This window comes from Alosa sapidissima, chromosome 4, assembly GCF_018492685.1.
Source record: "Alosa sapidissima isolate fAloSap1 chromosome 4, fAloSap1.pri, whole genome shotgun sequence".
Classification (NCBI taxonomy): domain Eukaryota; kingdom Metazoa; phylum Chordata; class Actinopteri; order Clupeiformes; family Clupeidae; genus Alosa; species Alosa sapidissima.
The window spans coordinates 33814057-33840490 of record NC_055960.1 but is presented as its reverse complement, the minus strand read 5'-3'; the positions used below and the strand labels follow the sequence as shown (position 1 = coordinate 33840490).

Below are 26434 nucleotides of genomic sequence, written 5' to 3'. Positions count from 1 at the left end.
GCATAGAAAACTGATTGATATGAATACACTGTACAGTTTATGTAGTAATAATGCACTGGTTATGAATAACAACTATTTTAAGTAAACATACAATTAGGAATGCAATTAGTAGCCTAAAGTTTTTGTTCTAAGATTTATTTCTCTTTTGTGGCCCCAATTAGTCCAGGAAACTAGCAAAAATGTTACAGACTGCCATAATCTGTGATGAAGATATCATAGATGTTGACCTTGTGCTCGACGTAATGATGCCTGAGGTAAGGAAATTTGAATATAAAAGCCATGCCATATTATGATCAGTGTGGTTTCTCCAGAATAAATAAACCAAACCATACCAAACATGCATATTGTCACTACATTCTCATGCTATTTCCAATTTGAAATCTGTTTGCATTTGAAGGTTTCCATCAACATTGTCACGAACCACGAGGGTTTCTGCAGGTTTCTGGCGGAGAGGTTCATGTCCATGCACCCGGCATTGGAGTAACAACCATTGCTGTTTTTTTCTGTATTTATACATTCTTTTTTCATGTATTAGTTTTTTATTTATTTATTTATTTATGTCTTATTGGATTTCAATTTATTATCTTCATTTCATTATTTACTATATGTGTGTACTGGGGAAATTTGTTTTTTTTTGGTGTTAAGTTTATGGTGTATTTTGTTCTGAGAGAGAACTGAACCATGCAAGGTTTTCCGTATTTAGATTTACAAAGCTTTTTTGTTTACAAAGCTTTTTTGTTCTTATGTTTAGAATTAAAATGTGTTCTCCAAAACTGTCCAGTTGTCTGTTTTTGTGATCATCTACCCATGGATGGCTACAACATTTGGTTAAGCAATCCTATGACTTAACAGACCTGGGGGGTATTCCAAGTACATGGTTTAGTGATAAACCTGGGTAACTTAACTCAGAGTAAGTGGTAAACCTTCTACAACAAGAGCCCTATGGTATTGTTTTGTTAGGAGAATGAAGCCATACAGCTCTTCTATTAGGAGGTTTACCACCTACTCTGTGTTAACTAACCCAGGTTTGTCACTAAACCTCGTACTTGGAATACCCCCCTGGTAAGATGCCTAAATATTTACACATTTGCCTATAATAATTATCTAAACAATTATTATTTATTCTTAAAAAATTTGCTGGCACAAGGAGTTTCATTAATTATATTTCCCTTTATGCATGCATGACGATAAACTACTTGAACTTGAACTAATGCTGCTTGTGGAATATCAACAATATACATTAAGTGTTTAATATACGTAGGCTATTTGTTGTAAGTAAAAAGTGATTTATATATTTCTTGGTTACAAGTAGCCTAGGCTACAAGTTAATAACAAATAGAACAGAAAGAGGTGGAAGGTAGCCTAATAGGCCTAGGTGGCATAACAAAACATTTCCAAAGCAACTGAGGTCGACAACGGATACTTGTGTTTTTATTTGGCGTTTTACCTAACTTTACACTTTCCACGACGAGACAACCATCATGACAGCGCTACACACCTAGCACACCTTTACACAAGACAGTTCTGCCAGGCACAACGTAACTTAAGCAAGACAATGCTGGATAAACAAAAAACATGTTTTACAGCAGAATAATATTGGCCAGACGTCGCCCTACATTCAGCGTTGTAAGTTATGAACCCACTTTCTACAAGCCACATGTCTTCCTAACATCCCGACATTGAAATTGTATTTTCCAACGAAACAAATAAAGACAAAAAATAGCTTTGTTCGTGATCTGTCTAGAATCTTTGATACCACTAGCCAACTTCCGCAATACAGTGCCACAAGACAGTACGCAACTTCCGCAAGACAGTGCCACAAGACAGTACGCAACATCCGCAAGACAGAGGACAGGACAAAAGTACGGTACAGTACAGTTTCGGCTCTAACCGCCTCTCAAGACCGGGTGACTGAGGCAACATGATCTGAGAAGTTTAGTTGGTTGTCGAGAACAACTCCTAGATTTTTTGCAGTCCTGGTAGGTGAAACAGACAGGGAGTCAAATTTGATGTTGATGTCGTGATGTATGGTAGGTAGCATTATTAATGAAACACCCCCATTCAAGGGCGCGGGAAGGGGGGTGTTGAAGCTGCTGGCAGGAGATAGATTTTAAAAAAATATTATATATATTTTTAAATAATTACTAATTCGCTGTCTGACATTATTTATATTTTTGTATGTGAAATGATGAGTCAAATAGCAAAAAAGGGTTATGGATAGGTTCGAATATAGGCTACTAAAAATTAACAGTTATAGAGATCAACGTGAACGTGAGTCAGTTACTGTAAGAACCGTAGTGTGGTTTCATCTATGTGATAGCGATCAAGTGTGTAGGCCTACCCTACGGTTGATATAGGCCTACATATTCTATGCGATTTACACGTTCAAAAAACCCATGGATAAGCTGAAAGAAACTTTAATTGTGTTTTACAGTTTTACAGTCAAGTGCGCTTCTGTGGGGTTAGGGTGGGCGCAGTGGACTCTGAGTGCTGTCGCGGAACATTGGAATTTGTGGCTGCCCAGGACTTTTGTAAAACTTCTCGCTAGTACCCGCACACTGCACTAAAATGACGTATTCAGCAGTCAAAATCCTAAACATGTCCGGGGGGGGGGGGTTGAAATCTGACATTTTTGTTATTCAGCACCCCTGGTCAAAAATAGGTTCCCGCACGCCTGACCCCATTCTCGCAACCAACCCGTCTGACCAGCCACCCCTTTAACCCTCTAGCCACCCCTTTAACCCTCCCTTTAAGGGGGGATCTCACTCTTGCCTGTCCTCAAAACTTGACAGCCCTGCTGCAGATACTAAAATCCATCAGCTTAGCTAATGCTATGTCAGTCACATCAAAGGTAACAATCTACAAAACTACCTGATTCAACATTTCCTGTTGAGTAGGCTCAATGGCGAATCGGCGTCTGCGCCTTAAGTTTGTGATGTTTTGCCTGGTGCGTGAACTCCACCAGGTGGACCAGGTTTTGTCCTTAGACTCATTGTTAAAACCTCGGTTCTCAATACAAATTGTATTACTATCAAGCCCTTGAGTGCGCCTTTTCTACTGTTAAGTAGGCTAGGCTACCTTGCATATATTGGAGTGTCAACAAAATCCCCATACCTCATAATCTGCCATGCCAACTCCTTGATTGATACCATGAATAATTGGTGTTAGAGGAATATATATATGGGGTGTATTGTTTATGAATCACCACACAATATCAAATGTCTTCCATACCATTCATTTCCGTTTCATATCGGTTCACAGCCAACATGGTTCATTTTCAAATACATTTGCATCTTCATGTCCTTTAGAACTCATGATTTGTCATTTCAGCTGAGGAACCAGATGTGAAGCTGTCATGTTATGTATTAACAACACACACACTGGCCATTCCTGATACAGCAGGATAGCTAGTTCCTGGTCTGGATGTCACTTAATTAGGCGCATTTCCACTGACGGGATTTTTACATTTCCTATAACCATTTTTTTCTTGTGTTCTGACCAGTTGGGGGGGATTATTGAGTTCCTCTGACGGCAGTTCCTATAACTCTTTCAGCTCCTACTTCGGGGGAGGGTCTTTTCCCTATTTCCCTTTTCCGCATATGGACCCTTAGTGACCGTGGTCTACGTGATTGGTCTAACTCATAAGCCAAACCCACTGTCAAACCGCGCCGTCTTTAAAATCCTTGCTGGCTGTGTATGCAAAATATACTACTGTCAGAGACTTTATTAATGAGAATGGCGACATTCAGAAGCAGTATAGTGTGCAGTATATGCGTGTGTATTTTGTGAATTCAAGCAGGTCACCCAATACATTTACTGTGCAGTCTATTAGCTCAGTCACTAGTGCATGTAATGCAGCAGATTTATTGTATTTACAATATTTACAGTGTTTACTTATGACATCGATTCATTTATTATTTATTTTTTGAGGAGAAAAAAAAAAACACAAGAATTTTGCTCTCTTATTCTTATACCTGTATAATGAGATGTAATAAAGACAATCTTGAATCTTTAAATATTATTTTTGTATTAAGTTTTACATATTCAGTGGTTACCGGTACCAATGCCCTTATAAGAGTCAACTTTACTTCCACGTCTGGGTTTTCATTCAGCACTACTAACTGTTTAGCTATCTGTCAACTTGTGCCAAATAGACATGCACGCTGGAGGACAGAATAGTGAAAAAGCACCATCACAGCAGGCGGAACACAACAGGTCCAAACAGCTCCCCCTCCTACCAGAGCAGTGTACTAGCCATACACTGCAGAGCCAACGGGCATGCAGTCAAACCCCGCTCCTCTTCACAAGCCAGTTCATGGTCAGACATGCTCAAAGTAAAGCGCATCAGCCGCACTCTCCTCCTCCACTCAGAGCAACACATCAGCCATATGCTGCCACACATACAGGTATGCAGCCATACCCCTCTCTTCCTTACCAGCCAGCTAATGGTCAGTCCTACGCTCAAAGTAGACCTACAGCCAAAGATTGTTAAGGCGGAGCGAGATAGTTTGTCGTAGTTCATGTCTATTGGCGCGAAATGGGGATGGAATCCTGTCCACATAAAGAAGCGTGTCGTTGATGTATATATATTGATGAGCGTAGGTAGCAACCGGCCAACAGCAGCAGAATAAATAACAGGCGCACACCTGATATAAGGTCGATTTTCTCCAGACTGGAATGCTCAGAAATGCTAAAAATGTACCTGAGATGTTCAGAAGGGTTTGAGGATCATGAAAACGTGCCCAACATTCACATTACTAACTCTATAGAACCAAGATCTTAGCATATGTGGTGAAATTCTGAGCTATGGCCATAGACTTCAATGGAGCAGTCGCTGCCTTTGCTCTGCATAAAGGGTGATTTTGCCCCCCCCTGTGCGATGCGGGTTCCCGGAAGTGGCTCTGGATGAAATATTTTGCTCCGCCCAAACAATCTTTGGTACAGCTCCACAGCCACACGTTTAAAAAAGATTATGGAATAAAAGTTGTTACAACACTGTCAGTGCTCCATCACCAACAGGACAAGTAGTTACATAGGCTATACTAAATAATATCCATAAATTTATATATTTTCCACCTAAATTATACAATCCTTTCTGGAATGCATGGAGACAAGCATCACTGCAGATACTAACTGTTCTACTTCTAGATATTCTTATTGTGTATGCCTCCCATAAATCCAGTGCATCAGCCATGCACTGCCGACCATACTGGAATGAGTGACATATAGCCAGGTACCTCGTATGCCGTGAGCTTTTTAATTCAGGGCTTAGCAAGTTTGACGATCACCCTAAAAACTACTGGGCCTGGAAGTCCTCATTCTTCAGTGCCATAGAGGGACTAAAGCTGACAGCCAGCGAAGAGCTTGATCTAGTTAAATGGTTAAGTCTTCAGAGCAGGGGCTAAGAGCTGTCCACAATACTGACCCCACTGCAGGACTAAGAATGGCGTGGCTACGTCTTGAACACTGCTATGGCTGTCCAGAGATTATTGAAAAAGTTATTGTTGATAAGCTGGAAAACCAAAATTAACATGAGAGAACTTCTAAAGCTTGGAATACTTGGAGACCTGCTGAAAGAAGTTGAGTCTGCAAAGCTAGAGGGCTACCTACGTGGGCTCACTTACCTGGACACGGCACGACGTGTGACACCCATCTCACAACCTCCAATAGAAATGGATGTCTCAAGGTTCCCAGTATAAGCTTCATCAGCAGGTAGCATTCCCACCTTACTCATTTTTTGCTGACTTTGTGTGTCACGAACCCTATAAGCATAATGACCCTAGCTTTGCTCTGAGCCCTTCTGCGGTCAATGCTGTGAAGCCAGAGAGCCCTGTAACAGGTTATGGACAGTCTAAAAGCCTTGTTTCTGCCCACAAGACAGAGATCTATCGCACACAAACCCCAAACATCACCAACTTGTCAAGCAGCAGGCCAGACATAGACAGACACTGCCCTATTCACTAAAAGCCCCCCCCCCCCCAGGCGTTGTATAGAAGCTTTCGGGCTAAAAGCATCGAGGAATGCAAGACATTCTTAAAGGAGAATAATGTCAGTTTCAGATGCTGCTCTTCAAGCAGTCACATAGCAAAGGACTGCAAAGCAGCTGTACAATGCTCAGAATGTAACAGTGTTGCACATGTAACAGCCCTTCATCCAGGGCTGCCCTCGTGGACTTTTAATCCCCTCAATGCAGGGGAGGAAGATGAGAGAACCTCCCTAGCCGTTAACTCCAAATGCACTGATGTTTGTGGAGATCCGCTAAGTTCCTGGTCCTGCTCTAAAATCTGTCTCATTGAGGTCCATCATGAAGGCCAGCCAAATAAAGCTTATGCAATACTCGACGGCCAAAGCAACTGGTCATTAGCCAGATCAGAATTCTTTGATTTCTTCTGCCTCAAAAGCACAGTCTCCTTACACTCTTCGCACATGTGCAGGAGTCACAGAGATGTCTGGAAGGAGAGCTACAGGCTTCATCGCACAGTCACTGGATGGAACTTGCAGTGTGCCACTTCCTACGCTCATTGGGTGCAATCACATGCCAGATGACAGGTCAGAGATACTGACTCCTGAGGCAGCAAAACACCATTCACACCTCAAGTCTATTGCTCACCTTATTCCCCCCCCTTGATCCAGATGCGCTCTAGCGCTCGTCCTCATGGTGTGTCACTGAACGATGTGCTGCTACCAGGCCCAGACTTAACTTAAGACTAATGGAAAAGGAAACGTGGCGATTTTCTAGGCTGATTTGACATGGAACTATACTCTCATTGCGGCGTAATAATCTGCTGCAGCTCAACCTTGTTGCTGGAAATTATAGCCTACGGAGACTATTTTCAGATGCTGCGTGATATCAATGTGCTGCTGCGCCCAATCCGCCCATGGTACATTCACAACGTTCCTTGATTATTACGCCGGTATGAGAGTATAGTTCCATGTCAAAGCAGCCTAGAAAATCGCCACGTTTTCTTTTCCGTTAGTCTTACTTTCTAACTTGAGAAGAGACAATAGGAAAATTACCAGAAATCTTAGTCACTTTTAAGCGTGATGCTAGCAGGCGAGATGCTAATGGTCTAATCCGATTCAATGATCTATGCTAGGCTGGAGCTAAAAGTGGTATTGCCAGACTCAGAACGGCTGGATTAACTGGAGAAAGGTAAAAAATCAATTGTTTAACTCAAGGGGAGGTGAGAAATGAGTGTAATTCCCTAAATGGTGAAATATATCTTTAATGATTATGCCCTTAGAGGTATTGATGTCATTGATTTAAGGGCAGGAGCTGGCCAAAAAAGTGGGCTGAAAGGGAATAAAATAGAATAATAATAATAAGAACAATAAGTGTGCTGCTTTCAGCAAGCACACTTAATTAAGGAAAAGCTTCCCTGAAACACAAAGCATGATCACAACGTGAAGACTTTCTCCACAACAAGACTGTCACTGACACTGCACATGCACAAGAATTCAGTATGTGAAATGTTCTATGCGAAAATCACAAAGGAAGTAGGCGTAACGATGGTAGCTAACCATCATCTCTTTTTACACGTATCCAACACTATGAATTCGAAAGTAGATGAAGAGCGGGATTTTCGGACTGTATATTCGTTATATTGTTAATCTGCAATACCGTCAAAGCTGAGCGCGAAGAGAAAATGGACAAGTTCAACTTCACTGTGTGTAAGAGGATTGATCTAGAATTTACGCACATTTTTTTGCCCACCGTTTATGTCCTTGTGTGCATAATTGGAATTGTTGCAAACGTCTGCGGACTGAAACTGGTGTTTAATCGATGGAGGACACTTGGTGACATAAAAGTTTTCATTTTGAATCTTGGAATTGCCGACTTACTGTACGTCTCTACGCTTCCGTTCCTAATCAGTTATTACGCAGCTGACAGCACTTGGATGTTTGGAACTGTATTTTGCAAAATAACACGATTTTGCTTCAACTTAAACCTCTATGGCAGCATCGGGTTTTTAACCTGCATTTGTGTTTACAGGTATCTTGGTATTGTCTATCCCATGAAAAGTAAAGGCATTGTGAACACACGGCTCTCGGTGGCCATAAGTGCACTTGTTTGGACTTTGGTAATCATTCAAATTCTCCCTGATATGTTCTTTGAAAAATCAGCGTTAAATTCCACACGATCCTGTTTTGATACAACTGGCAACAACCGTATCAAGGATTACCTGCCGTACAGCATCGGCTGGACTATAACGGGATTTGTCATTCCTCTACTTGTCATCCTTGTCTGCTACGGGCACGTGGCATTCGTCCTCATGACCAAGGCGAATATCAACACTCTGTTGAAGCAAAGGAGCCTTAAATTGGTCATATTTTTGACTGTGTTGTTTTCTGTGTGTTTCGTTCCATATCACATTTTAAGAAATCTTAATTTGTCTACGAGGATTTTGAAAATGGAGGGAATCTGCTACAAAACTTTTGACGATATTTATTTAGCCTATCAAGTCAGCAGAGGACTCGCTTGCTTGAACAGCGCCATCAATCCACTCATCTACCTGGTTGGCAACGACGAATTTCTTATGCGTTTTCACAGCTTAAGTAAAAGAACTCGAAGGTCATTGGCGCAACTGAGCGATGCTGTAATTTACCGCAAACAAAGGGAGATGGATTCTACGGTAAATACGGAGGCAGAGCCCAATACTGTTACTCTGTTGTCACCTTGAACTTTCAGGATTTTCTTATGTTTGAACAGCAGTTGAGGTTATATAGGTTATTGCACTTGTTCAATTGTTATGCTGTAGTCTAGCCTAGCCTATAGGCTATACAAAAGACAAAATACATGGTAGGCCTAGCGTTATAGGCTACTTTGTAAAACCTAGGTGGGCCGGCCTGCTTTCTACTATGATACTGAGGAGATGGTATGACTACTTATTTGATAGGCCCTGTTCCAGATGTTCCAAATCTATAAACTAACAAGTTTACTTGTAGCTTACGTTTGCATGTGAAAAAGATTATGGAATAAAAGTTGTTGCAACAATGTCAGTGTTCCGTCACCAACAGGACAAGTAGGCTAGGCTAAATAATTTCCACAAATTAATATAGTTTCCACCTAAATTTAATTAACCTTATAGGAATGCTTGGAGACAAGCATCACTGCAGATACTAGCTGTTATTTTGCTTCTTGATATTCTCATTGTGTATGTTGCAAGTGTCATTACATTTTAAAGTTTGACTCTCATGTTAGAGGAATATATGTGGGGTGAATTGTTTATACATCACCACATAATATCACATATCTTCCATACCATTTCTTTTAGTTTAATATTGGTTCACAGCCAACACATTTTTAAATGCATTGCATCCTCATGTCCTTCAGAACTCATGATTTGTCATTTCAGCTGAGGAACCAGATGTGAAGCCTAAAGCCTTTAAACAATTCTTCCTCCGTATTTATTTATACTAAAATCCTAACTTGAGTGAGTGTTTGGGACCTTTTTCCACTTTGACCAATGTTCTCTGAAGTTTTTTTTGTTTCAACAGTAGTCAGTGATCATGAACAGACACATGTAGGCACAGTGAATTAGTGAGTATGACTTACTTCATGACAAAATTGTTTACTTCCTCTTGTCATCACATAATTAGTTGGTCAAATTCCATAAGAAGAGAATATGGTCACAGGCAAGCAGTTCAGCTGCCGATACAGTATAGTTTTGAGTCTGTGCATGTTGCTGTTGTGTAGGTATTTATAGAGTAAATGTATGTTTTTTTTTTTTTTTTTTTCAGAAGTGAAAATATCTCACAGAAATGACTGTTGGTGGCTTAGGCTATAGCTGACATTCAGTTTCAGTCTGTGTTACTTAAAACGTCTAGCACAATGTATAGGCTTGCTGTGGTAGCAGACCACGTTGAGAGTATGTGTGAGGAAACTCGGCTGTTTGTCTCTGCAGTGTTTTCAGTGTTTTGTTTACCATGATGAACAGGACTGAGCCTGTTTACTTGATGTTATAATTGATTGTTTACAGACAGTTCAAACAGTGGATCCTAGTTTTTTTAATTGCACACCACAGATCATCAAATGTGAAGAAGTTTCTGGTCTTTCCCCTGAATGTTTAAATAGTAGTAGTAGTACTTTTTTTTTTTAGGGTGTGGTTTGCATTTCCAGGAAATCTGTTGTTTCAGTTGCACACTGTGTAGTAGACACACAGCAACTTGTTGCTCTAATCGGGTTATTCTGAGATGGGTCGCCACCTGCCATCTGCAGCCTCACAGACAGGATATCCAAACCAATTAGCATTGGCTGTAATTCAACACACACCACTCACCGCTTCCTTTTGTTTTGCTGAAATTTTATTTGGCTGACTAAATATGAAGTAGGCTCAGGACATGAAAATCTGACATCCAAAGCCAAACTCAAAAATGTGCTTGCGGCTCAGAGCTTACTGTGTGTAGCTGTCTACTGCAATTAATGTCATTTTATTGTTGCCTTGGCCACACAACTGTAATGTTAAATATCGGGTTAGATGTTGGAGTTGAAAACAAAATCAGCTATCAGTGTTGCATTAGTGGTAATATTTTCTCACAAAGACAAATATATGCTGTTTTACACGATGTTTACTGTTTGCTGCTATCTTGGCCAGGGCTCACTTGTAAATGAGATACCTATCTTAATGTGATTTTCTTCACTGGTTCAATAAAGGTATAATAAAATAATAATAATAAAATTACAGTAATAATGACATTACATATCACAAGGTAGAAAAATCCACTTTTCTTCACAGTGAAAGTCAATAAAAACACAGTAACACTCCAGTTAATCCAAAATGTAAATATAAATGTATTTAATTCCCATAGCTGTATATAAAATGTTGTCTGTGATGTCCCTGTCACCATGGAAACAGTCTCCTTCTCTTTTCATTGCATTCATTCCCTCCCCCAAAGCTTGCGGACACGGTCCTGAGGATGACGCTGTCGTTCCAGAGACCGTAGACCAGGCAGCAGGAGTCCACCCTCTTTATGCGGAACTCGTAGCAGCGGTCTGAGCGCAGACCCTCCACCTGTGCGCTGTAGGCGTCGCAGGTGAGCATGTTCACCTCTGTCCCCTCAGCCGTGCAGGTGGGCTGCAGCAGCTTGTAGTGCAGCTCGAACTGCTCCCGCGGGTCGGAGACCTCGGCGCCCGCCACGTGCCAGTGCAGGCTGGCCGAGTTGCCCGTGGCAAACGAGCGCTCCTTGTTGAAGTGCACGGGCATCTTGAGCACCAGCGCCAGACGCACCTGCGGCACCTTGGCGCTGCCCATATCGGAGATGAGCTGGTGCTTGGAATGCAGGCGCCCCGGCAACAGCACGGCGTCGAAGTCCGCCTTGGTGCGCAGCACCTGGGTCACCTGCTCGTGGATGGACTCGCCCTCCACCATCAGCATGGGCAGGTCACAGTACTCCAGCAGGGAGTCCAGCCTCTGGCGGCCCTTCACCAGCTGCTCGTGGAGCTCCTCCAGCAGGCTCAGCTGGATCTTCACCTGGCAGTTGGCCAGCTTCTTCATGCGCTGCAGCTTCCACGGGTCGATCAGGTGCAGGATGGTGGAGTTGGACAGGTAGCTATGCTCGCCCAGGGGCAAGTCCAGCCGGATCACCTCCAGGTAGTACGAGCAGCGGCGCAGCGTCTCCAGACGCATGCGGTTAGAGTGCATGACGGAGGGAGCTAAGTCTGAGGTCATTGCGCGCTGCAGGAAGTAGCCTACATCCATCGAGGCCTTCACCCTGTCGGCCTCCTCCGCCTTGTGGTCTCCTTTCTGGCCCATGGATCTGGTCCTCATTGCATGGCCAGGTGTGATTGTTTCTGCGTCTGGCATCGACATCTTAAGCAATTTATCAAATCTGTACAACAAGAAAGGTTAAAATTTACACTATAGTTTCAGTTAAACTAAAGCTGTGTTTCATAGGATTAGCAGACCGATAGCCTCTCTCACACTAATCTTGGTCAAACTGGACTGGTCATATGTCATAATAGGTTTGTATCCTGGGCCCAGTTGTTCAAAAAACTTAATCTGGATCAGAATTATCCGGATTTGGAAATCCCAGGTTTTACAATTCAGAATCAGGTAGTCCATTTCACTTAAGTGCCAATTTTTCAAGGCAATTTGGGATTGGATCAACCTGATCTGGATTACAAAATACAGATTACCTATTCTAAATGGAACTATATCTAGTGGCTATGTGATGGTGTTATCTAGAGACCAAAATTGCCACAATAAAAACGTATGATCATACTTTGTCTCCCATTACTGTAACATTTAAATAAATCAAGTGCAAATACATGATATTATTCGACCAACTTTAATGTTTTATTACATTTTGTGCCTGAAATCCCTGAACCCACCCGTCTGTTTAGTCCAGGTAAAATAAGGTCTGACCCTAAACTAATTGCAACAGAATTAATTGGAAGAACTAATTGCACATTTTTATATTTCAATTGGTGATCTAAACACCATAGTAAAAGTCCATGAAAATCCAGTTGGTGGAAATATGTTAAAACGAGGGTTGTTTTTAGGCATTATCCTTCAGCAAATACTGACAAAACTGTAATTAGAATGTTGTAGAATAAGCATTCTAAAAATATATGACCCAATCCAGAGCCTTATAGATATACAATCTCACAAATATCAAATACAAATATCTGACCCCATCTACATGGATTTTTAGAATCTTGCGTTGTTGAGGAACATTCTTTTGTTTTCAAAGAGTTAGTGAATTTCTTGGGCTGATATCAGACTGGTTTGTTGCCAAATGGATGTCTATTTTACATGTTGGTCCTTTGAATCAATGGTTGTTGTGTTTTTAAATAGAGCCGTTGTGGTTTTGCATGTAAGTGTTCCACAATGTTAAAGCTGTACATAGTTATGTAGGTATAGTGACCAAGTAACCGGCAGAATTAATTAACTCACGCTGAATACATTTTTTTTTTACCAGATCTAACAGAGCCCCAATGTACAGAATTAAGAGCTATCTGCCAGCCAATTAGAAAATAGTATCAATTCTCTGTTGGGGGTAAGTTTTCAATATGCCTTGTAGTTTCTTTTAAAAGTTGATGATTGTATGGGTACAAAACGATTGCTGAAATGGCCTACAGCGTGTTGCACGTTGAAGGGCAAGTAAAGAAACGATGGGTAGGCCTAGCCTAGAACTAACACAAAACGTGGGTATGCGATTGTAGGCCTTTTAACTACTCACAATTTTGCCCGTACGATCCTGGTAACCCATAACTTACCTCTCATGGTATTACCTAAAAGGAGAAACTATCAAGACCTACCTGTATCGCAGGAAGGATTTAGGGCTATAATGAATCTTTGAAATTGGTCAAAAAAAAGTTATTATTGAGGTCGCATAGTTACAGGGGAGACGCGCTCATGAACATTGTGACATCAATCCATTCTTAAGTCTTTCATCGTAAACACTATCGTCACCGAACAATGCAGCATCTCAGCTTGCCCTCTTTGGCTTGCCTAGTCTATTCTTCTTTGCAAAATAACTGAGGAAAATAAGCAGTTTAAATATGCTGACTATGAATCGTCGGTAAAATCCGAGAATTATGACTTATTTAATTGCGTAATGCCACTCAAGCACAGGCTGAGTGGCACGCTGAACACACACACAAGAATACGACAAGCTTTTCCAACCATACATTTGTATTTCAAAGTATTTCAGAATTTGTCAGAGCAGCAACGATCAATACAAGACTAGACCAATGTATAGATACGATATAGCTACACGAGCATTAGTCATGGAGTCATCACAACAGAAATCCTTAAATGTTAGTTGCATGATTATAAAGGAAATATAGTTGAGATACAAGCAACAATTACTGATATTTTTAACAGAAAACAAGTGAAAAATCCCCATTCCACTTTACAGACAAGGGAAAACATTGCACATCCCAAATGTTTCACCACACATTAAAAAACAAAAACACAGAAATCAAACTTATTTTTGTGATTCTGTGATCAAAATCACATAATCACAGAACAGTTCCATGATGTTAATTTCCTCAGATTATTCACTGGTTTCCTCAGAGCCTGAAAAGGATGATCACCGTGGTAACATAGGTCAATTACCCTGAAAGACTCCTAGTAGCTCTTTGATGTTAGCTCTACATAACCATAATTCCTTTTTTGTTTCAACTACTTGTTATAAGATTGAGCTCAGAACTTTGAGTAGGAAAAATTGAGTAGGAATATTGAATAGATGTGTTTCCTCAATCACATTCTGCCAATTGAAAGACACAAAATAGTTTTAGGTAGCTTTCTTTCCCATTCAAACACTGCAGTGTAAGGTTGCATAAAAGTAGCAAAAACTAGCCAACATTGCACACGACAACAAATAAAATGTTGCATCTTATAAGATTTTTTTTTTTAAAGTAAAGGAATGCCACATATTTTTTTAACATACAACATTTCTTTAAATGGCAAGCTCTCAGATGGTTTTAATTAACCAGAGGTTTGCAGCTCCTTGGTTAATCAATATCTCATCCGGACCAAGATTCAATATAAAACATTAGTCATAAATAAAAGTAGGAAGTAATAAAACATGATTGTTAAAAAAAAGGTGTTAAAATATAGTATCAAATATGTATATAATAGGCTGGTAAATATCTGGCAGCTTGGAGTGTTTTGCATAGTAGGATAAAGTGCTGGCAGGATCTACAGTGGTGCCTCCAGCTTTGGTCCGTGGGAGTTCCTCACTTCAGCATGGGGGAGGAGAAGAAGTTGCCCTGCCGACCAAGGCCAGCAGATGCCTTACTCCTGCTTCCAAAACTGCAACACGGACAGACATCATCATTCTGACTTTCTCTCATCATAGACACGTCCATGACCATAAACAATCAAAATGAAACAGAATATCATGACATCAACAATCCCAATCACCAATTCATGCATCTATCTCCAAACTCTATTATATTGTAGCACGACACTGAGCGTCACCGCATGGATTGGATCAGATGTACTGTTACAGTGGCTAAGCTCTAGCACTGCAGTGCTACACAGAGGTGGGCATGTTAACCCATTTACTCCTAATATGCCTGCTAAAAACGCCTATAGAATCCTATGGCATTCTAGACTAAACCTTATTTCCTGAGGGTTTTCTGAAAAAATACCAAGAATTGTCAACGTCTACCAAAACCTTAATATCTAAGCCTCTGTACACCTAGAAACATGAAATAAAAAGTATGCTGCGCTACGCAGCAACCAGCGGGAGAGTCAATGCTGCGCTATGCAGCAACAGGCGGGAGATAGAATATTGCGTCGTGCAGCATCCAGCGCGAATGGGTTAAGGCAGACAGACTTACATGGGAGTGCTGAGGGTGGACTTGACGCGCTGGGAGAGTGAGCTGGAGGATGGAGTCTTACTCATCTGATGCTCCGGTGTCGTCACCGGCCCCAGAATACTCACTGCACAGACACAGGAACACAACAGACAAACACATTCAAAAAGGAACCCAAAAGGCTCTATTCTCGTGGGAGAGACGTTAAAGGTTCTGCAAATAACCCATTCAAATTCCGCATGGAGCTTGACTACATAAGGGCATTCAAGCATTTTCTCATGCGTGCCGTAAAAATAATTTAGATTCCATTTTTGTGGAAGCAATTTCAGTTTATGGGACTGCACCTAAGCATAAATAAAATGCTAACCACAAGAGAAACAAGATAAAGTGAAATATGTTTTCACAGAGGCAATAACAGACTGTGTACCTTTTTGTTCTGGAGTGTGGTAGCCATGATTGCCATTGGTACTGCCTAGGAGCACATTGTCCTGCGCCATCAGGAACTGGCGCCAGTACTCCGCAGGAAGGCTGAGGAGCCTCTCCACCACCTGCAACAAGGCAGGTGAAGGGGGACAAATGTTGAATACTTTATGACCCTTGATTTTTTGCAGTCTTATAATTTAATTATTACTGATAATCGTGATTATTATTATTATTACCGATAAGATCCAGCCTACAGACTTGATGTTTGCAATATCAGAAATGGTCCACCACATTCTCATTCAATGCTTGCACACAACAGGTTCAGGTATCCAATCAATCCCTGGCTCCTCTATTTGACGCTTACCCTGGGCTGACGCTGAGTATCCGTCAGGAGGGTCATGTGATCGGGGTCGGTAACAGCATGGCCGACGATAGTGGGGCCAAAAACTCTGGCCAGGTTGGTGTTGTCCATCTTAGTGTCTGGACTCAGGGCCACCCTGGGTAACAGTCAGAGTCAGACAGGTCAATTTAAAGGAACTGTATGTAAGATTGTGGCCAAAACTGGTACTGCAATCACTTTCAAATTACTGTAGAGCGGTGTATCCCCTCCCCCCTGACTGAGGGGCAGAGCTGGCAACCGGATCTGGATGCCGAAACACTACTGACTTCGTGATTAGTAGATAGGTGGAGGGTGGCGCATCCGGCCAAAACACAACATGACAACATCAACATCAGTTGAGGGCTGCAACTTCACATTTTAAATGACAATATCCTGGCCGGACTACTGTTGTCAGTGATATAAGTATTTGAAATGAACATGATTTCTTAATGTCTAGTGACATATCAGGGCCATTTTATGATTAATTGAAATACATTTCTTACATATGGTTCCTTTAAGGTCAAGCCCACGCCCTAGACTTGGCAGTTCAGTAAACACACACACACCTTTTTTATCAGGTCTGAAAATGTCAGTGTAGTGGAGTTAAAGCAACACCAAAGAACTTTTCCTCTGTCGCACACACTATTTGTTTATCCAGCACCGGCTTTGCAAATAACAATGTCCACAGACAAGGTAGAATATGTTGCATGATTTTATGAAAGTACGATGTATTGCGACATCAGATGCAAGTCAAATTTGTCTCATTCCATCGAACTACAGATCCGCTACCCAATCCGGCAAACTTGCATAGTGCGGTTATAGCCGATAGAGGGCCGCGAAGCGAATGCAGAAAGTGCCGTTCACCCTGTTATGAGTTGATGAACCACTGAAACGATTTCGGAAACATTATTTTAAGGTACAAAAAAAAAAACTTTGGTGTTGCTTTAAATTAACCATGTCAGTGTTTCCCATACATTGACTTATTTGTGGTGGCCCACCACAATATCAACATTGACCACCACGCAATGATTTTCCTGGTTGTACTAAATTGTGTTAAATCTGGTTAGAATCATAACCACACTGCACTAATTTGTTAAAAACGGTTGCATTCAGGTTAATTCTGCAAACCTACCACCACAAATAGAATTCAATTCTGTGGGAAACATTGCATGTCTATCCCAACATTTAGTTAAGGTCAAGGAGTAAAAGTCAAAGGGTTTTTGACCTTAGTCAAGGAGAAAAAAGGTAAAAGTCAACAGCATTATGAGAGTTAGCATGGAGTGGCTCCACTCACCGTTGCAGATGCAGAATCAGGAAGGCCAGAGTGTCTCGGTTGGGCTGGGGCAAATCACTGATATTCTGGTACATTGCCGCTATGCTGTTGTCCTCATCAAGAATTTCTACACAATGCAGATGGGATTACCAATTTTTTTTTTTTTTTTTTTTTAAATAGTCAGCAACATGTTCCCAAAATCCTTCATTCAGCCTTTCCTCCATAGACATAATGTACATGTTCTCTCTGTATACTAATTAGGGATGCTCCAACAGATGGACTGGACTGTTTATTGATATAGTCCATCTACAAATGTATATGACATTTACATCGCCTGATGTTTATCATCATTAAATGTTGTCTTATGTGTAGAGCAGGACATTAAGAGATGCTACTATGAAGGCCTGGAAGACTTTAAGGAATATTTTTGTTTCCACTCAACTAAATGGTATAATTAACATCAAAAAGTAAGTAAACAAAGAAAAACAAACAAACACATCTGTTATCGGCTAAATCGTCATTTTATGCATCGGTATCGTTATCGATCAAGAATTTCATGAATCGATGCATCTCCTAGTACTAATCAATGACGTGGGCTTCCTCACCTGCAGCCTCCATGAAGGCACGGTTGAGCCGGCAGGTGAGCAGGGGCTCCTTGAGCTTGCGCAGGAAGTCCTTGAGCAGGCCAGTGACTGCATGGATGTCGTCAACACGGCCCAGAGGGGGAACACTGTTGCCCCCACGCATAAAACGCTCCTTCAGGTCCCGTACCACGCGGTCAGAACCCGAAATACGGTAGAGACCAGTCTACACAGCAGGGGACAGAAAAACACCACACCACACTTACACCTACAACTGAGCAGACCGCTTCCTACACCTTTGAATAAGCCAATAAGCAAAGGGATATCAACAAGCAATCTAACTAAAGTCTATAAACTGCCTTGGTCGGAGAGATCTTTTTCTCTCATATGAAACTACTAACCTTGGACCAAAGAGCACCCAAAACATACAAAAGAACAAAGAGGACTGAGCATGCCACTAACTCCAAATATATCCAGACTTTTTCTGTACTTCTTGTAGTTTTGTAAGACAGGGGTGTATAGTGCTAGTGATTTTGACCTTGATGTTTTTGCACTGTCAATGTTTTATGCATTAATTAATTTTAACTATTAACTAGAACTAAGACTTTCACCCAATCTTACACTCTGGCAATACTTTTGTACTGTAGGTCTGGGAAAAAGTAATTTCAAATTCCATACTTTTTCAGAGTGAGCGAACTCCCTGTAACAAGTATGTGTGAGGTTGCCCAGTTTGACCTACCTCACGCAGTCCCCTCTGCTCAATCTCGCTGACACACTGGATGACCAGCTGTGGGATCATAGGTCCATGGGATGGAACATAATCACTCAGAATGCCCTGTGGGGGGGGGGGGGGGGGGGGAGGGAGAGGGAGAGAGAGAGAGAGAGAGAGAGAGAGAGAGAGAGAGAGAGAATACAGATCACTTGAAAAAAGCAATAGGGATTAGAACCAACTACCTAAAAACACTAGCCTAGAAATCTAGACGCACCCTAGCGGCGGCAAATTAATTTGCTCAGCCTGTACGTCTAGTATCAAACCATAGGGATTTCTATTGGCTGACGCCGTGGACCTCATCCAATCACAGCGCTCTATTTTGTTAGAGAGTCTTAAGGCGGGCTTAACAGGATAACGACAGTCCTGCGACGGTGAACAACAAGGAAGGTGGCTATGGCGAACGAAGAGCGGTTGTTTGAATCGGCGTTGGCGTCAACTTTAGAGAAGTTGGACTTGTGCTTTTCTTTGAAAGTTGAGCAACACAATGCACTTAAGTCATTCCTTTCGAAGAAGGATGTATTTGCCGTTTTGCCGACCGGATAGCGCTGGTCGTAGGATATGGTCGTAGCAGTTTGAAAGACAATTCTCTGCCCGCCCCTTGGATTAAGCAAGGTGAATGGTTCGATGCCAGACTATACATTTCAATGATATAGGATGGCCCGCCAGGCTATAAAAATACGCAAAAACTCTACAAAACATTATCGACAGCCTGATTGGCACAGAAAAAAGCTAAGATGCCAACAGGGGTCTTTTAACAATATTGTGCTAAAAAAGTTTTTATTGCATTTTCAAGGGGGTTTCCAAACTGATCCACAAAACTACATTGAGCACAACGTTGCAGCTAAGTGGGTCATTCCGTGTCAAATCAGCTAAGGTTGTTGCTGCACCTTCTCAGATTTTGGTCAAACCTTGTATTAACGGGTCCCAAAACCAGGGCCTGTAAAATATTTCTATTCAAATCTTAGTTTGTTTAGCCCTTGAATTTATTTTAGTTTTACAGTCTGAAAAACACATTATCTGGGAGGCAATGTTTATAGCCAGCCCAAACTTTGGATGAAAGACAAATATGCTCTCAGCATAACTGACCGAACCACTAACAGGTTTGTTAAATTTTTTTAAATACAGTATTCTATTAATGTGCCAAAAGAGGTCTAAAATGAGCATAAATATACTGGATGAATATCAGGATAACATTAAGGGAGGTTGCACTTCTGAGTAATATCTTTGCATTAGGTACCTCAACATTCTTACAGTATGTGCACCTCTGAGTAACATCTTTGCATTAGGTACCTCAACATTCTTATGTGCACCTCTGAGTAACATCTTTGCATTAGGTACCTCAACATTCTTATGTGCACCTCTGAGTAACATCTTTGCAATAGGTACCTCAACATTCTTATGTGCACCTCTGAGTAACATCTTTGCAATAGGTACCTCAACATTCTTATGTGCACCTCTGAGTAACATATTTGCATTATGTACCTCAACATTCTTAGTTGGTGTGGCAGAGCTTATGGGGTTGCAGGGTAGAGGGCATTTCTCACGGCATTCAACATGCGCCACCACTCGGCAGACCTGGCACTTCAAAGACAGCTTGCCAAACTTGATCCTCTTGCCGCATGGTATGCAGCTCTCAGGCTTGATGACCTAAGAGATTCATGCACGAGGAACATGGACCAGTAAGTTCATGTTTAGTTTAGTTTGCCTTTTACCTGTGACAAAGTGATAAATTAGTAGGCAAAAACAAACAATCAATCATGGGGATGACAAACATCAATAAGATGAGAAATGGAAAACAAAAACAAAATCCAACAGTTCCCAGGACATCTCATGAAAAGGCAACTTTATGAATCAGGTGTTTAAAGGAGCATAGCTATCACTCCTCATCATGTTCTTAATGTGAAAAGTACCTCTAAGTAAGCGATTATCACATCCTGTTTTAATGTTACCGTTTTGGAGACGAAGGCATGGGCTTTCTGTGGGATGCTGGCTTTGGCAGGGGTGGGGGTGCAGACCACACTGGGTGGGGCGCTGGGGGCGTCACTCACACAAGACAGCGTGTCTGTGTCTGTTTCCCAGTGAACAGCTGGACAGAGGGAGCAGAATCAAGAGCAAGGTCCTTATATTGCCACATGATGCCACTGAGTGGAAAACAGTGTCTACAGTAAAACTTTTATATGGTACAAAACACTGCAGTATATACCTCAGAGGTGCGTTCAATTATGGCAAACAGTGGTGAACGCTCGTGGTGAACATGTTCTCTTTGAACAGTTAAATTTGAACGATTTGGTGTTAACATTCCATTGTAACGGTAATTGTATTGTTGCCTTTGTCAAACTCACGTCCAGTTCCACCGCATATTCGGAGAACTACCTCCTCAGACTGTTTGCGACTGTTCGCAAGCGTTCGTCGAAAACTCAAGGCTGACGGAAAACTGTTTGCGAATTTGATCGCACCTCAGGTAACACCATCACCACTATGTATTAGCCATTAAGGACAGCATACCACATGATTCCCAATGACTGAGGTAAATGAGATCTGTTTAAAAAGACTTGACACATGATGTTCATTATTTTTCTTAGGATTTCATATGACCCTCTCTATACTGAGTGTAGCCCTGTCCTGCTCACCATTCCTGGTGCCGTGGACTCTGTAGGGGATGGCTTGAATAGTGGATACTGCCTGAATCGGGCCACCATCAGCAGGCACGGTCAGAGTGGTCTTTGCCACAATGGACTCATTTGCCTAAAGACACAGCAAAAGACGATAAAACTGATCAGTGTTACATCCTCCATACTTACTATGATTAAAGTCATCATTAGGCAAAAAGCCAAAAAAAGGAGACACACTCGCACCTTTTCGGACTTGCGACCAGTTGAGCGGGATCTCTTTGGACCATCTGAAGGACCTTCCACATGTAGGCGTGAGGAGCGCTGCAGACGCAGACACACACACACACACAAACACAAACACGCATAAAACAAAGCATTCACATATCCTACAGGATACACTGTATCCACTCACTGAAAACACCTGTCCCTGCAGAGTTCCTCTGGAGAGGACAGAACAAATAAAGCGTCACTCACTCTTTTCTGTCTCTTCCTCAGCCTGACTGTGCGGATTGCGGAGGAATCCCAGTCCTGGGAGGAGGGCAGTTAAAACCAATTAAACAACTGTGCAACTGCATTACCATCATGGGCATGTGAGGGAGTGAGTGAGTAAGTAAGTGGCCTGGGAAATGGAAATAGGGTAAGGTTACCAGAGAGTCATCAGTTTTATCATAGCTGATATCTGACAGGATGGATGTTGACTCATCAATGGTTGTCAGCCTGAAAGGTTTCAAATGAAATATTTTAGACCCAAATTGACATTCTGGTGTGGGACCACAAAATATGTTTTGTAATAGTATTTCATTTTAAAAGTTAACAATCCACTATCGGAATAAACAGCATCAGTAGTTGTGTTGTTTTGTGTGTGTGTGTGTTTTAGATTGAAGGTGTGGGAATACATTACCTTCGACTGTTGTTAAGGTTGGATGTGCGAGTCCGAGCATTCAGAAAGGCCAAAGCAGACCGCTGCTCCTCGTTAAGCTGCAGGCTGGTAGATCCCTCACAGACCAAAAGGTCCCGAATCAACTGGATCTGACGATCCTGCAACACACCAGACACAGACCATCAGAGGTGCAGAGCTAACCAGCTATTCAGCCGTTCTACATTAGACACTTTACTTCCAGAAGTAGCTGACAATCGTACACTATCAGGGTTTGCATGCACACACACACACCGATATCCATTAGCGTGCGGTGACCATACATTTTGGTAGGGCAGAAAGTCTGACTTTTTTTTAATAGCCTATCATTTTGGGCTACATTAAAATTACATATTTTACAGGACTTTGTCAGGACATTTTACAGGAATCATGTCACAGTCAAAATTGCAATCCTTATTGAAGCCGGTTATGCGATAAATTATTGAGGAACGCGATCGTCGAGGGGCCCTGCCCCAACATTGCATGACACATTAAACTCAACGAGAATCGCCAGCATCATCCAAAAGTTGATGTCAATAGACCAAAAATAGTTGGAAAGCCTACAGAAACTATAGATAATTAATTTGACAATCACATTATTAAAAGTAGACTTGGAGCAATTATTTACTGAGGAACTATTTTTGTGGACCGCACGCTCCTGCCGATATCTGAAACTCACCAGTTTCTCGCACTCTGCCTCGGCCTTCTGTCGGCGTCGGACCTCCACGTCTACCTGGTTGCGAGCGTGCTTCAGCTTAACCTCCAGTGCCCCCCGCTCAGTTTCGGCTTTGGTTAGCATCTCTCGGCAGCCGCCAAGCTCCTCTTCCACACGAAGCCATTGGCCACGGCAGCGCTCAAAGCACATGGCCATCTGCAGGAACTCTGCATGAGACAAAGTAACTCTCACACCTATAGCCCATGAAAAGCTTTGAACACCTCCATACAAAAGACATCTCTCAGTAGGCTACACGTAAGAGCTGTGTTCTGGACCTTCTCAAACATTACACATGGTACATGCACCCGAGTCTAGTATTTTAGTATTTCTAGTAAGTTTTTGTAATTTGTCAGCAACAAATAGTGGGGCCGTTATTTGCTTTGACATGTGAACTAACTATATTGAGGTCATAAAGCCCAACAATAATTTCTATTTGACAACAATTTCTATTTGAGTCCCGGAAGTGATACCAGTGTAGTTTAGGGCAACAACACCTCCTGAACTTTTTACTCACGCGGCTCGACTCCCTCGCTGAGCAGTAGATCCGCGTACGCACGCATGTTTTCCAACAAGTTGAGCAGGTTCGGTGTGGCTTCCATGGCGCAGAGCTGGAACAACAAACCGCCAGAACATTAACCAAGGCTACTACAACCCAGGCCTAGTCGAAACTTACTCAGCCTCTCTCATTCATCAAATAACGTTACAGCATGGTGGCGATAAAATTGGGATTTAGATTCAATGTAACCAATTAGCTCTACGTAGACAGGGTGAATAACCCGCGTTTTGTGAGACTGCAGCTTCGTGTTTGGGTGCAGCTACAATGTAGAAGAATCCCATGCGAGTCTAAAAATACGTTTAGCCCAGCGCTACTTTGAGGCTACCCAACATGTTTCTAGACCACTTACCGTGCGAGACGAACGTTGAGTAGGCAAATGAAGTGGATTGTGTCTTTGTCTTTTGTTTTTATTAAGAAACTATTTCCAAAACTACTTTAAGCGATGAAATAACCACGAGCCAGTTTACATTGTTGCACTCACTTCCGCAGTCCAGAACTTCTGTGGTTGTATTTCAAATCCGCCCGCCAAACCAAAACGATTGGTTGCAGTTGCGGTTTCGTCACAGCTCGAGAAAGGCATCCGGAAACGATCATCGTATTCTGTGTGCAGTGCGGATCGTGCCATCGGGTCTGGGCTCAATGTGCCTGCCTGACACAGTCTGTTTAATAATAATAATAATACTAATAATAATATAATAATAATAAGCTTTATTTGTATAGCACTTTTCATACACAGAATGCAGCTCAAAGTGCTTTACATTTGAAGCATGTAACACAATAATAGTTAGTCAGTCATTACCTCCATACTGTCTGCAGAGTTTAATATTTCTAGGGGAAAAACATGGTACTCTATGCACAGTAGGCTAATGTAGCCCAGGTAATAATATCCTAGCTTATTTATTAATATGCATGCCATTCCGTAGTTTATTTATTTTATTTATTTTTGACTTGTATGTTAGGCTACTATAATGTCATATTGATATTTCAAGTTGCTTTGTCTGCTCAATAAAATAGCATATTTAATCACATTAACCAAATAGCCTGCCACAGCTTTTATTAGCACCTATTTGCGAGTAGGCCTACAAGCACCACAATTCTGTACATGACCATTGCTTACCATGTGAGAATGTTTTTGGAGGACTTTTTGTCCTTTCTGTTTCTCAAGTAAATGGCTTGTCATGTTTGAATGGCTGTGGTCATCCAGAGGGCACAAATACATCAAAAACTATTTTTTTACAAACTATACTGGCTCATTAAATGTAACAAAATAAAACACAAAATACACAGGTTGGCCTCTTAAACTGAGCTGCATTACCCTTTTGTGCTATAAGTGAATGCCTACATACCTGACTACTGACATGACTGGCAACATGGGGGATAAACAGAATAGGTGTCCTGATATACAATGAATTAACTTGTTACTGTTTCGCATTGGGGAGGCCTTTACCCCTGACTTCTCCATTATTTCTGCATATCAGGACACCTCAGTGGATGTTATGCCTTACATAAATCCTCATGTCAAATTCATTAACCCTTAAAGGTGTAGGTTTTTGAACATTCTAAGTTCCGCAACAATTGAAGGTTCTAAAATTCTATGTTGAATTCAATGAACCCAGATATTCTTTAGAATATTAATTTCCCAACATTCCCGTCACACCGGTGTGACGGTACTCCTTTAAGGGTTAAAACACCAAAGCACTTTTCCTCTGTCGCACTGGCACTGGCTTTGCAAATAACGATGTCCACAGACAAGGTAGAGTATGTTGCATGATTTTCTGAAAGTATGATGTATTGCAACATTACCCTGGAAAATCCAGAGTTCTCGCAAGAGCACAATTTGAATTGTCTCTGCGAGACAATGAGTAATGATGCACGTTACTTTTGCCACTTGTATCACGGGGAGCCAATCACATCGGTGTATGATATAGGCGGGCCAGAGGCGAGCTAAACAGATGAGAGTCTGTAATGTTATCCAATTGCATCGAAGTCCGGAATCAGTCAGTAAACACTAGTCGTATTGTGTTATCCAATTGCGTGCAGTGAGATTTTCAAATGCACCCTTGTTGCCGCCCCTCGAGTTAGGCCATTACATTATTCGTGGCCAGACCCTTAATCTTTCTAGATTACCAGGGTCTGGAATCTCCAGGCTATTGCGACATCAGAAGCAAGTCAAATTTGTAGTTTCTTATGTCTCATTCCATCGAACTACATATCCGCTCCCCGATCTGGCAAACTCACATAGTGCGGTTATAGCCGATAGAGGGCCACGAAGCGAATGTAGAAGTGCCATTCACCCTGTTATGAGTTGATGAACCACTGAAGCGATTTTGGAAACATTATTTTAAGGTACAAAAACTCTTTGGTGTTGCTTTAAGTGTTTTTAATACTGTCCTGTAGTAAGAATGAACAGCTATTAGGTACTCAAGGTCATGGGGTCCATGTCCTAATGTTCTCCCTCAGTATCTTATCTGTATCGTAGTTGATTGGTTGTCACCGGGATGCTTAGAGTTCAGTAAGGTGACAGCCGCAGAAAAAAGAAGCTTCCTCTGACCCTGCTGGTTCAGGTGGTCATCTGATCTTATGCACATTCCATGTCAGTTACTTTTCTCTCAGACCTCTATGTTCCCATATGTCACATAGACATTTGTCAAGCGTATCATTGCAATATCACATGAACAACCCGAGTCTAGTCAAGAGGGTTAGGCTAAGGAGAAAGTTGAGATGGCAGTGTGCTGGTAAACTGCTCTCCACGATCCAGAAGATGGCGCTAGGGACATGACCATACAGTAGGGGAGAATGGGGTAAGTTGGGCATAGGGGTAAATGAGCCACCCCTTTTTTCAAGGAAACCGGAAACAAATTGTATAATGTGACAGTATTTTAAGGAAGAGTGAATCATTCCTTACAATTTGTGGAAAGGTATCGCACATGGCAAAT

General features: G+C 41.7%; 3 protein-coding genes across 5 annotated transcripts; 1 reads left to right on the top strand and 2 right to left on the bottom strand.

The window, feature by feature from the left end:
- The first annotated feature begins 7441 nt into the window (after positions 1-7441).
- LOC121707520 (P2Y purinoceptor 1-like) lies at positions 7442-10591 on the top strand. Its single transcript, XM_042090163.1, has one exon. It carries the CDS (start codon positions 7647-7649, stop codon positions 8679-8681), a length of 1035 nt encoding a protein of 344 aa, XP_041946097.1. The 5' UTR covers positions 7442-7646; the 3' UTR covers positions 8682-10591.
- A 177-nt stretch (positions 10592-10768) lies between these two features.
- LOC121707521 (fibronectin type III domain-containing protein 11-like) lies at positions 10769-13344 on the bottom strand. 3 transcript variants are annotated; one of them, XM_042090165.1, is made up of 2 exons: positions 13262-13344; positions 10769-11829 (listed from the first exon to the last, which is right to left on the bottom strand). In XM_042090165.1, exon 2 carries the CDS (start codon positions 11808-11810, stop codon positions 10842-10844), a length of 969 nt encoding a protein of 322 aa, XP_041946099.1. In that variant the 5' UTR covers positions 11811-11829; positions 13262-13344; the 3' UTR covers positions 10769-10841. The 3 variants fall into 3 exon arrangements, with proteins under 3 accessions (XP_041946099.1, XP_041946098.1, XP_041946101.1); XM_042090164.1 differs by having other exon boundaries at positions 13183-13271; XM_042090167.1 differs by lacking the exon at positions 13262-13344 and adding an exon at positions 13220-13243.
- A 275-nt stretch (positions 13345-13619) lies between these two features.
- Positions 13620-24068, bottom strand: LOC121707518 (rac GTPase-activating protein 1-like). The gene is made up of 17 exons (XM_042090162.1): positions 23848-24068; positions 23457-23550; positions 22907-23109; positions 22213-22349; positions 21959-22028; positions 21786-21839; positions 21555-21632; positions 21330-21444; positions 20649-20785; positions 20182-20346; positions 18667-18762; positions 17952-18153; positions 17368-17473; positions 16059-16191; positions 15699-15819; positions 15296-15398; positions 13620-14762 (listed from the first exon to the last, which is right to left on the bottom strand). Exons 2-17 carry the CDS (start codon positions 23539-23541, stop codon positions 14687-14689), a joined length of 1881 nt encoding a protein of 626 aa, XP_041946096.1. The 5' UTR covers positions 23542-23550; positions 23848-24068; the 3' UTR covers positions 13620-14686.
- Between the last annotated feature and the right edge of the window lie 2366 nt (positions 24069-26434).